Source organism: Ambystoma mexicanum, chromosome 1p (assembly GCF_040938575.1).
Source record: "Ambystoma mexicanum isolate Mex_15411 chromosome 1p, UKY_AmexF1_1, whole genome shotgun sequence".
NCBI classification, from domain to species: Eukaryota; Metazoa; Chordata; class Amphibia; order Caudata; family Ambystomatidae; genus Ambystoma; species Ambystoma mexicanum.
The window spans coordinates 211831126-211844124 of record NC_090921.1 but is presented as its reverse complement, the minus strand read 5'-3'; the positions used below and the strand labels follow the sequence as shown (position 1 = coordinate 211844124).

The window sequence follows — 12999 nt, the reverse complement described above, 5'->3', positions numbered from 1 at the left end:
ATCTAGAATAGGGATGTTGTAGGTTTGCTGATCATGAAGCTGCCATTGGTTGCAGCCCGACATGGGCCTACATTGGGTGTCACTCGCTTACGAGGATATTTTCTTGAGTTGAACATGGAGCTGCCATTGTTCTCACTGGACAATGGGGGTGTTATAGGTCACAGACCACGTGGAATGCCATTGGTATCATTGAAGCAGGAAGCAGCTACAGGTTTTAGAACATTGTATGGGTAGTATGGATCCATTGGCACCAGTCAACATGAATTGGGCATTGGTCCCAGCTGGCGATGTGTCAGCCCTTTGTCCCAACTGGGTGTCAGTCGGCCATTGGTCCTAGGCAGTCATGAGTCGCCATCACCCCCAGTCGAGAACAGGGCAGCCATTGGCACCAGCTGAGTATGTTAAAGCCTTTAGTCACTCTCACCTAGTTATGTCACTACCTTTTTCCCAGTTGCGTATCTGCTGCCATTGGTCTTATTAGAGCATGAGGCTGCCACTGGTCTACGCTGTACATCTTCTTTGACATTGCATGGCCTCATGGCCTTTAGGGGCCAGCAAGAATGGATTAGGTTGGAGTGGGAAGTTAGCAGTGGTCTAGTGAGGAGAGCAAGGTACCTGATCTTAACATTGTGTTGTACTAAGCAGGGCTAAAGTCGAGGGTACACGCGGGTGGATGGTCAGCCACCCCCCCCCTCCAACGAAAAACATTGAATGTCCTCTTTGAATTTATGAATTAAAGCCGTGCTCGGGGATCGAACTGCAGGTTTGCAGGCCAGATACTTCACCACTGCACTATATAGCCTGATGAAAAATAACTAAAAGGTGAAATGTCCCATTTCCATACTGCAAGTTCCAGGGTAAACATTTGTATTGGTTCTTGGACTTTAAAGCATGCACACCTTTTAACGTTTCCAAAGACGCTATTAGAAGAATATATCCTTTCTTGGTTGTGTGTGTGTGTTGATTTTATGAAAGGCAAATGCCACTCGTTCAGTGCAACTTGGGTGCTTATGCAAAACCAATTTAATGAAATGTGCATATTTCACCTTAATATGCTAATTTCCGGCGACATCACATCCCATCGCGGTTGTTGATGAGTGATAATTTTTAGGACTTGACCACTGGTATTAAGACCAGATGAACCTGAGCTCTGCGTGTGTGTAAACTTCCTGAGCACATTTGATATCAAGTGCAAGTTTGTTTAGACCTACATGCACGCATTTTGAGTTCTTTGAGGTTGCAATGAGTGCATTTAGCATCCAGTGTTGCAGTGCTATGGTTGTAGAGAGGTGTGGTGTCAGAGTAGGAGGCTGAAAGCTTAGTTTGTCCATAATATTGTGTTTGAGAAGGTTGATATCACCATGGCGTTCTACACCACAGGGTGACTTCCATCCTCTGATGCCCCTGCACACAATACAAATGGATTTGATTAAGGCAGTTGCATAATGGAAATCATTGTGCACCTTTATGAATTTCAAATGGGCTTATGCAAAACATTGCATGTAGACCAGCATAAGCAATCAGAAGGATATAGTAGCCTGTCCCTTATCGCGACGTGTGACGCCGCTGGTTGCCTTGTGGTGTGTGGTTGGCCATGTCATTTACTAGTGTATGGTGGATTGTATCCGTACCTGGTGTACAGGCGAATGTCCCTGTAATTAGACTGTCTATGAGGTGTCAGCTCTGGCAATTGAACTTCCTCTTCTAGGCTCTGAGTTCACACATGGCATAATAATATGTGACCTGATAGAGCTTGGCATAGCTGAACATCACAATCTATATCTTGGGAATGCCCGACAAAAGGCATAGCAACGCCTGGAAACATATGACAAGCAATATGAGAGCAAAACAAGGCTTGAAAGGGCACAACCAGGCATACAAACCAGCACAGCCTCCTCCCCCACTGCCCCACTGACCTCTGCAGACAGCCCCCTGTTGGCTTTGCCATTCTGATAGTGTCGATCTCTCTCTGGCGGACTCATTATTCCGGATGTGCAGCAAGGTTTAGAAGATGGCACCTAAGGGGCGTGGGTCTGCCTAGGAATTCCCGTCTCTGCCATGTGTGCAGGCTAGAGGGTATGCATGTTTGTTTTTAGAGAATTAGTGTAGCTGAGACTGAAAAGCACATGCCCCATGTCTCCTGTCTTGGGACTGCATGCTTGGTGACATGTTGAGAGTCATGTTAGATTTTAGCCTGCCATGCGCAGGAGCTATAACCAGTGGGGTTGGGTCTGCCATGGGTCTCAGCTCAGCATGGAGTTGCCTGTTGCTCCAGCAAAGCATAACAAGACGAGCATGGTGCTGCCCTTAGCACCAGCCAAACATGGGGCTCCTCTTAGTCCTAGCCATGGGTGGGGCTACCATGTGTCCCAGTGCAGCATACAGCTTCCCCTAGTCCCAGTCGCGCATGAGGCTATCAATATGCATAGCCTAGAATGGGGCCCCAGCTGAGCATTGGGGTTCCCACTGCTCCCAGTCGAGCCTGGGACTGCCATTGGTCCCAGCCAAGTGAGGACCTGTCTTCTCTGACCTCAGAGCTGCAATTGGTCCTGTTGGGGTTGATCATGGACAGCATGGTCCCTCTAATCCATCTGATTGGGGCTGAGGAGGATAATCATATCACCAAGTCACCCAGCGAAGAAAGAGGCTCTCACTGGTAGTCCTCAATGATTCATCCACGAGTCCAGGAATTGCCATCTGAGCAGCCAAGAATGTAGACCACCTCTCTGTCATTTGATCAGTTCAGGGTACAAGACTGTGGCCAGCGGCGTCCACTCATCAGATGGCACAGGCTGTTAAACAATGGGTCCAGATGCCAAGAGTAACTGCTGATAAAGCATGGGTTGTGCACAGAAGCCTCGTCTGGTTTTGATATTGCCAGAAGCAAGAGTAAGCCGGGAAGGTTAGTGGGTGATGAAAATATGTTTGGGAAAGTGCTTGAGCATAATGGACGGATTGCGGTATTGGAGTATTTCCTTTAATGCTCTGAGCGTTTTACTCTCTGGTTGTTAACCCATTCAGGCTTTTACAAATTTACCACAAATGGGTAAACTATCGCCTGTCGCCTTGATCTGCTGTAATATGGATGTGGCATCCGAAACCTGTTTGCAAAGATTACAAAGCATTCTATGAATCTATCTTACATTGAGGTGCAGAGGTGGGAATATTACAAAGCAATAAGTGTACTACATTATGGAGAGAACAATAAACTAAAGAAGACAAATAAGTAGTTAATCGTTCATTCAGGTGACACTCGAGCCAGCGTCAAGCTCTCAGCCATACATGATTGGCTGGTCCCTAGATCATTCAGGGGTCACTCTAGCCAGCGTCAAACTGTCAGCCAGTCATGATTGGCTAGTCCCTAGAACATTCAGGGGTCACTCTAGCCAGTGTCAAACTGTCAGCCAGTCATGATTGGCTGGTCACTAGAACATTCAGGGGTCACTCTAGCCAGGGTCAAACTCTCAGCCGGTCATTATTGGCTGGTCCCTAGATCATCTTAGACTGAATCAAGCAAAAGCACAGGTCTTGTGATTGCCTCCTCTACTTCCTCCGTCTGTGTATACAATTGACTCACCACACTGTCCCAGCTCGGCAGTGGTCTACATGTACCCTTTCCCCGTGGGGAAATCCCTGGGTTGTACTCCCGACTCTCACCAGAAATTCGAATCCCATTCAACAAGATTCCTTGATCCTGCTGTTATCAATTTTCTCTGCTAAAAAAAGATGCAACCCTGCCTGCGGTTTTAGGACTGCTGTCAGGCTCTGGTCTTATCCAGTCTGGACTGTGGCAGTGTTATCCATCATAGTCTTCCTCTTGACCCTCTAAAATCCCTCTTGCAGGCGGCAGCTGCTCGATCAATCACTGCTTCCCATAAATTTGATCTCATCTTTCCCATTCTGATCAATCTAACCTTGATGTCTATTCTTCAGTTGCAGTTTCAGTTATTAGGCCTTGCATTGAAGGCCGCTGAAGAAGGAAGAGCCTGAACGCTCTGCTGAAAAGAAATGATAGTCAGTCTCGCTTTGGTTGGAGATTAGTGCCCTGTTGTGACTCAGGCTCAACGCCTAATGCCAAAAAATCCTTGAATTGATGAGATTCCACTTTGAATGGCTGGGACTCCCTACACAGTATGTAGCATGTAATGTATGTAATATGGTTCATAGCTTCACTTTACATATCCCAATCTTAATTTATTATGCTCACTGTACCCTGGTTTTAGATTGACTCCACGTTTCACATCTCCCTTCCATCTGAAGAAGGCTGTGTCATTAAACTACATGACAGCAGCAGATAAAGTTGGCATTTGGCTCTAGGAACATGACCAGATTCACAATTCTGTGCAAAGCATTAACCATGGTGAAATAATATAACACTGTATTCATCCTGTTGCCTGTAATTGGTCCTTGGCTGGATGAGTGCAGTCTGGTCTTTTCCTTACGGCTACTGTTTAGATCATTATCATAAGCATCTGCTGTTGCGTCGCAGTTGCTGGCACTTTATATCTACATATTTGTGTAGGTATGTGGGGATGGCGCTCACACAGGGTTCATGTGATTTGTTGATGTCATTATGTTAATTTCTGCATGTATGTCTCCAAATCTATGTTATTATTTGTTCCGTTTAAACATATGAATGAAATCTCAAACACATTGTAATTGTCGCGCCTAGATAAACTTGTGTACAGGTGCATTATAAATGACTTATCATCTCATTATAAGCTACATAATGTGTTTCACAAACTCATTAGATTAAAACATTGATCTACTTTTTGTTCAAAATGAATTTGTTCAAGAATGTTTGCTTTTTGCCTTGAGCACTAGAAGTGGTTAGGGAATTACTGCGCGTTGTTCTGGATTTCCGACTCTAACCAGGATTTTCCTGTTGCTACAGAGCATCTCAATTGAGACTTTCAGTATGTACATTTTGCATGAGACTCTTCTCTAACAATGCTTGTCCTACAGCTGCTGTGTGAATTTTGAGCTCATGTCTCCCTCAGCTAAGGCTTATTCTTGATCTTTTGCCCTTCAGGCATGCAAAAAGATCAGGGTCAAGAAAGATTTTTCTGGATGATCCTTTTCTCTCTGTTATTAGGTGGATTGGCTACTATTAGTGCATGCATTATTTCTATGTTTATTATAGTTGTTTTGTTTTCACTTCCTTGTTCTTTTGTTAATAGCGGATTTTGATCTGTTTTATTTAATGTGTATGTAGAGTACCACATCACCCTTTGGGCTAAGCATCCCTTTAATGGAAAATAAATAAAAATAGATTAACCCCCTCCTTTTTCATCCCTCTATTTGCTCTATTCCGCAGCCACATCTGTGCCTTTGTCTTCTGCCGTCTGTGTTATATATGTGCCCACAGCCACCTGCCCGTTATCTCACCACTAATCCAGGGCACCATCCAATATATAGCATTGCTGGATTATGATTTCAATGTTTACGTCAGGTATATCCTTTCCGTGTTCCACTCATGCCATTCTTTGTCCAACCGTCAACCTGGTCCCTTGGCCACGTTGCCACTGGTCCACATCATCCAATATGCATGCCAACTCCTCTCTATGGATTGCCCTTTGCTCACCATCACACAATTAGGATTTACCTCTGCTATGGCACCCATTATCAAGTTGTTTCCTCAGGAAGCTAATCTTAGTCCATGCCTTCTTTCATTCATGTAATCTATCTGGCACGCCAGCATTCACTGACTATCAATCCATTGGTCCATAAATGAATTACTTGCCTGACGTGTCTCGTAATTCAACTCACCTGATGTAAAACGCCAAAGACATGCCACTCAGCATCAGTGTGATGATCAACAAGAAAACCAGCATCACAGCAACTGGATCCACACCTGCACAGAAGAGAGTGTTAGGGGACAAGGACACAATGGGAATTCACACCAGGATAGAAGTAGAGGTAGGGGAAATGGACAAGGTCTGTGAATTCACACCAGGCTAGAACAGGAGGTTGGGGAAATAGACACGTTCTGCGAATTTACATCAGGAATGAAGTGGAGGTAGGGGAAATTGACAAGTTCTGTGAATTCCCACCAGGATAGGTGTAGACGAAAGGGAAATGGACATGTTCTGTGAATTCACACCAGGTTAGAAGTGAAGGTAGGGAAAAGTGACACATTCTGTGAATTTACATCGAGATAGAAGTGGAGGTAGTGGAAATTGACAAGATCTGTGAATTCACACCAGGTTAGAGGTGGAGGTAAGGGAAATAGACATGTTCTGTGAATTCACACCAGGTTAGCAGTGGAGGTAGAGGAAATTGACATGTTCTGTGAATTTACATCAAGATAGAAGTGGAGGTAGGGAAAAGTGACACATTCTGTGAATTTACATCGAGATAGAAGTGGAGGTAGTGGAAATTGACAAGATCTGTGAATTCACACCAGGTTAGAGGTGGAGGTAAGGGAAATAGACATGTTCTGTGAATTCACACCAGGTTAGCAGTGGAGGTAGAGGAAATAGACATGTTCTGTGAATTCACACCCGGATAGAAGAGGAAGTGGGGGAAATTGACAAGTTATGTGAATTCTCACCAAGACAGAAAAAGATGTAGGGTAAATGGACATGGTCTGTGAATTCACACCAGGATAGAAGAGGTGGTAAGGGAAATTGGCAATTTCTTTGAATTCACACCAGAGCAGAGGGGGAGGCAGGATAAATGTACAAGTTCTGTGAATTCACACCAGAATAAAAGATGGTATGGGGGAATTGGACAAGTTCTGTGAATTCACACCTGGATAGAAGAGGAGGTTGGGTAAATGGACAAGTTATGTGATTTCTCACCAGGACAGAAGATGATATACGGTAAATGGAAAGGTTCTGTGAATTCACACCAGCATAAAAGTTAATGTTAGGGGAAACTGACTAGTTCTGTGTATTCACATAATGATAGAAGAAAATGTTAGAAGAAATAGACAACTTCTGTGAATTCACAACAGGATAGAAGAGGAGGTTGGGTAAATGGACAAGTTATGCGATTTCTCACCAAGACAGAAGATGATATACAGTAAATGGAAAGGTTCTGTGAATTCACACCAGCATAAAAGTTAATGTTAGGGGAAACTGACTAGTTCTGTGCATTCACATAATGATAGAAGAAAATGTTAGAAGAAATAGACAACTTCTGTGAATTCACAACAGGATAGAAGAGGAGGTAGGGTAAATGGACAAGTTCTGTGAATTCACACCAGGACAGAAGATGATATACAGTAAATGGAAAGGTTCTGTGAATTCACACCAGCATAAAAGTTAATGTTAGGGGAAACTGACTAGTTCTGTGCATTCACATAATGATAGAAGAAAATGTTAGAAGAAATAGACAACTTCTGTGAATTCACAACAGGATAGAAGAGGAGGTAGGGTAAATGGACAAGTTCTGTGAATTCACACCAGGACAGAAGAGTCTGGTTGAGTGTGCTGCCAGTACTCTCTCGCTGTTTCCTACTTGGTGAAGAAAGCTGGTTTCTGCAAATTGAAGCTTGGACAATGCTTTACTTTGCTGTGATTGGTTACCCACCGCCTCTAAACAGGAAGTGTATTTAAGTGGAACTCAGCACACACTGGCACATGCACACTGATCCATTGCACTGTGACTGATGTCTCACTGTGCCCTACTTGGTGAAGAAAGCTGGTTTCTGTGATAGAGAGCTTGGACGTCGCTTGAACTTGCTGTGATTAGTAGATTGGTGAACCGGCCGAGGTGTATTTAAGTGGCACTCAGTGCGCACTGGCGCGCTTGCGCATTTCAAGTGCTCTGCGAGTGATGTCTCGCTGTCTGGTGGCGGTGGTAGATTCATCTATCCTTCCACCTTTGGTGCTGGAAGATTGGGAATGCCTGTACTGCTGCGCTCCTTTCTTTTGGACGCACTTATTGGCATTATATTAGTATCAGTATGCCTGCTCATTCTCGCAATTATCAACTGCGAAACACAGCATGTGCAAAACACGCTGCCGCTAAGAACACGACTTTATCTGAAATTAATCCGAGTTCTGCTAACAACATGCTTAAGATGGTGTCTTCTGTAGAGACTCCCGGCGCTTCAAATAAAAGAACCACATTGGGAAAAATCACCTCCTTTTTCCAGGCAGAAGGACTTGTTTCTGTGGCTCTTCGATTCCCATGGTCACTGCTGTCATGTGTGCTTCGACTCTTCTGCTTTTGGCTGTTCCTGACTCACTGGTTCCCCCTAGTATTAACAATAACAATTCCTTACTTAATCTCTGCTATTTGGTCCAACAGAGTTCTTTAGGCCTGCAGGACCTGAATATTCTGCCTGTGGGCATTGATGAATGCAGTGATATAATTGGGACTAATCTTTCTAAATCTCCCGATTTGGACAAAATTACAGAAAGTGTATATGATGGCTGTGATGATGAGGATACATCTTCCTGCTCTTCCTCCTTTTGTTCTGAGGTTGCTGAAGTGTCTGTGACAGTTAAAGCACTCTATAAATACCTCCGCAAATAACTCCCCTCTCAAGCTCTTCACTTCTGTACCTCTAACTCCCTCAGGGTCAGTCATTTTTCAAAGAAACGAGCTGAGGGTAGATCCCTGTCTTCTGCTGGGGCTTCCCTCTAGAACAGCCGCCCTGCCACTATAAAGATTGAGGAGAACCATCTCTAGTTCCAGAAGCACCTCAAGACCTTCCTCTTCGCTTCTGCCTTCACCTCCCCTATCCCCTGCTGATCTGTTCTCTTTTGGCACTGTGCACCTGGCCACCCTCTGTTCTCCGGGCCAAGGTACCTGCTCACCCTGCCGCCCTCCCGCACTGCCACCGGGCCACCCCTTGCACTGTGGCCTGTATCTGTACCCATACAGTCCCCACATTTTTGTCTTCTTGCACTTATCAGACCTACCCTGTCTGATGCCTTAAACCTAGCACTTGCCACTTGCTGGCTGCACTTCCACTGTTTGTTGCATTTATTATTAATTAATTTATATTATTTATCTCTTTCTCCTTTGCTCTGCACTTTCCACTTCTCCCCCCTTCCGTGCACTTTTCCCCTCCACCTCTTCCATGCACTTGCGTGTTCTCAATGTCACTGGGCCTAGTAAGATCGCTGTTTTGTTCTCTCGCCTGTTCCCCTCCCTTGCCTTGTCGCGCTCTGAAACACTTGTGTACGAGCGCGATAGAAATAAAATATCAATTCAATTTATGCTCTGTACCAACATGGCACATGAACAAAAAGAGCTGCGGAAAGTCGCTTAGTGGATATGATCCTGACAAATCGTGACACAAAAATGCAGGGCGTTGCTCTGCTCCGGACGCTGCTCAGGGAATGGTGGCTGTGTGCATGACTGTTGGATCACCTGAGAATGAGGCTGATGTAATATTAGTGCCAAATAATGCTGAAGAGATATCGCCTAGTCCAGAGACTGCCACGATTTTGATGACAACCGCACCGGAGCAGGCGAATGCTAAACAACTGGCTGAAGAAATTGACTGGTTTGCTGGAGGTAAAGCCAGAGCAAGTAAAAGAACATCAAAAAGGAGAAGGAAGCAGAAGATTGGTAATTGGGTCAATCCTGAGGTGACTCCGCAGGTCTCAAACACTAAAATGTCAGGCAAGGGTACATGCTGCATCTTCTGTAGAAAGACCTGCATCTAAAGTCCCCCAAGCGTAATCTGGGAACGGCTTCAACCTAGTGCCCTTACTCAATGCGGATCAATTGCCTAAGGGCCCTACACCCAACGGTCCCATTGACAATCGACTGCAGAAATCTAGCAGAAAGTCGATAACTCTGCCCACAAAATCCCAGAACACTCGGCACTATTCATCTTCTGTTAGTGATTTATCACACACTGGATCTGATTTAGATAAGAAGGTCATCTCTACTAAAGACAGTAACCTTGAGCTTACAGCTCAACTAGATGATTGTAGAGTATCTGTCCACATACGCTCTGGATTTATAAAAAATTGGTTTCCATGGATGTTGGAACTGAATCTGAACTGGCGGCTGGCCCTTCTTGGAGCTTTAAAGGGCTGAAAAATATGAAAGTCACCATAAAAGAAACCAATTGATCCATAACGGGTCTCGGGAGGATAGGTCAGTGGCAACGTGCCCGCCTTGGAAGCAAGACGACATGGAGCAACACAGGTTCGATCCCGGGTTTGCGCTTTGAAACCTATGGGTATTCAGCACGTTATAATCATATCATAACACAGATGTCAACCAATGTGGAATCAGTACGTGACCTCCTGCAGCCCTAAGCACGAAAAAAGATGGAATAGCTGACGACGAAGGTGTTCCATCTGTTAGGAAAGACTCTATAGGGAAGTTTATCTCTTGGAACACACAGGGCTTCCACTCATTCCTTGTAAAAGAAGAGGGAGTTAATATTATTGCCAAGACTTACATTTTTTGCACTCCAGGAGACCAGGGCGACTTTTGTTCAGTGTATTGATGTTCATTCCATAATTCTGAGATTTGCCACTTGGAAAAAGTTGGGAAGGCCTATGGGTGGCTTGGTATTAGGGGCTAAAGCCAATTTGATTCTGTCTGAATTCTTGCCTCGTATTGCACATCCTAATGTGCTGGCTGCGATTGTCTCTATTCCATTCACACCAGAATAAAAGTGAAGGTTGGGGAAATGGCCAAGTTCTGTGAATTTTCACCAGGATAGAAGAGGAGGTAGGGGAAATGGCAAAGTTCTGTGAATTTACACGAGGATAAAAGAGGAGGTAGGGGAAATGACCAAGTTCTGTGAATTTACACCAGAATAGAAGAGGAGGTAGGGCAACTGGCCACGTTCTGTGAATTTTCACCAGGATAGAAGAGGAGGTAGGGGAACTGGCCACGTTCTGTGAATTTACACCAGGATAAAAGAGGAGGTAGGGGATCTGGCCAAGTTCTGTGAATTTACACCAGGATAGAAGAGGAGGTAGGGGAAATGGCCAAGTTCTGTGAATTTACACCAGGATAAATAGGAGGTAGGGGAACTGGCCAAGTTCTGTGAATTTACACCAGGATAGAAGAGGAGGTAGGAGAAATGGCCAAGTTCTGTGAATTTACACCAGGATAGCGAGGAGGTTGGGGAACTGGCCATGTTCTGTGAATTTACACCAGGATAGCGAGGAGGTAGGGGAACTGGCCAAGTTCTGTGAATTTACACCAGGAAATAAGAGGAGGTAGGGGAACTGGCCACGTTCTGTGAATTTACACCAGGATAGAAGAGGAGGTAGGGGAACTGGCCACGTTCTGTGAATTTACACCAGGATAAAAGAGGAGGTAGGGGATCTGGCCAAGTTCTGTGAATTTACACCAGGATAGAAGAGGAGGTAGGGGAAATGGCCAAGTTCTGTGAATTTACACCAGGATAAATAGGAGGTAGGGGAACTGGCCAAGTTCTGTGAATTTACACCAGGATAGAAGAGGAGGTAGGAGAAATGGCCAAGTTCTGTGAATTTACACCAGGATAGCGCAGAGGTAGGGGAACTGGCCAAGTTCTGTGAATTTACACCAGGAAATAAGAGGAGGTAGGGGAACTGGCCACGTTCTGTGAATTTACACCAGGATAGAAGAGGAGGTAGGGGAACTGGCCACGTTCTGTGAATTTACATCAGGATAGAAGAGGAGGTAGGGGAACTGGCCACGTTCTGTAAATTTACACCAGGATAGCGAGGAGGTTGGGGAACTGTCCATGTTCTGTGAATTTATACCAGGATCGCGCAGAGGTAGGGGAACTGGCCAAGTTCTGTGAATTTACACCAGAATAGAAGAGGAGGTAGGGCAACTGGCCACGTTCTGTGAATTTACACCAGAATAGAAGAGGAGGTAGCGGAACTGGCCACGTTCTGTTAATTTTCACCAGGATAAAAGAGGAGGTAGGGGATCTGGCCAAGTGCTGTGAATTTACACCAGGATAGAAGAGGAGGTAGGGGAAATGGCCAAGTTCTGTGAATTTACACCAGGATAGAAGAGGAGGTAGGGGATCTGGACAAGTTCTGTGAATTTACACCAGGATAGAAGAGGAGGTAGTGGAACTGGCCAAGTTCTGTGAATTTACACCAGGATAGAAGAGGAGGTAGGGGAAATGGCCAAGTTCTGTGAATTTACACCAGGATAGCGAGGAGGTTGGGGAACTGGCCATGTTCTGTGAATTTACACCAGGATAGCGCAGAGGTAGGGGAACTGGCCAAGTTCTGTGAATTTACACCAGAATAGAAGAGGAGGTAGGGCAACTGGCCACGTTCTGTGAATTTACACCAGGATAGAAGAGGAGGTAGGGGAACTGGCCACGTTCTGTGAATTTACACCAGGATAGAAGAGGAGGTAGGGGAACTGGCCAAGTTCTGTGAATTTACACCAGGATAGAAGAGGAGGTAGGGGAAATGGCCAAGTTCTGTGAATTTACACCAGGATAGCGAGGAGGTTGGGGAACTGGCCATGTTCTGTGAATTTACACCAGGATCGCGCAGAGGTAGGGGAACTGGCCAAGTTCTGTGAATTTACACCAGAATAGAAGAGGAGGTAGGGCAACTGGCCACATTCTGTGAATTTACACCAGGATAGAAGAGGAGGTAGCGGAACTGGCCATGTTCTGTTAATTTTCACCAGGATAAAAGAGGAGGTAGGGGATCTGGCCAAGTGCTGTGAATTTAAACCAGGATAGAAGAGGAGGTAGTGGAACTGGCCAAGTTCTGTGAATTTACACCAGGATAGAAGAGGAGGTAGAGGAAATGGCCAAGTTCTGTGAATTTACACCAGGATAGAAGAGGAGGTAGGGGAAATGGCCACGTTCTGTGAATTTACACCAGGATAGCGAGGAGGTTGGGGAACTGGCCATGTTCTGTGAATTTACACCAGGATAGCGTGGAGGTAGGGGAACTGGCCAAGTTCTGTGAATTTACACCAGGAAATAAGAGGAGGTAGGGGAACTGGCCACGTTCTGTGAATTTACACCAGGATAGAAGAGGAGGTAGGGGAACTGGCCACGTTCTGTGAATTTACACCAGGATAGAAGAGGAGGTAGGGGAA

General features: G+C 45.2%; 1 protein-coding gene across 5 annotated transcripts in view; it reads right to left on the bottom strand.

The window, feature by feature from the left end:
* The window catches only part of LOC138567864 (retinal guanylyl cyclase 2-like), a 419705-nt gene that overhangs the window by 257417 nt on the left and 149289 nt on the right, over positions 1 to 12999 (bottom strand). For all 5 annotated transcript variants that reach the window (XM_069646359.1, XM_069646356.1, XM_069646366.1 and 2 more), the window contains one exon: positions 5770 to 5854. In XM_069646359.1, coding sequence (XP_069502460.1) covers positions 5770 to 5854 — 85 coding nt within the window. The remainder of the gene's footprint in view (positions 1 to 5769; positions 5855 to 12999) is intronic.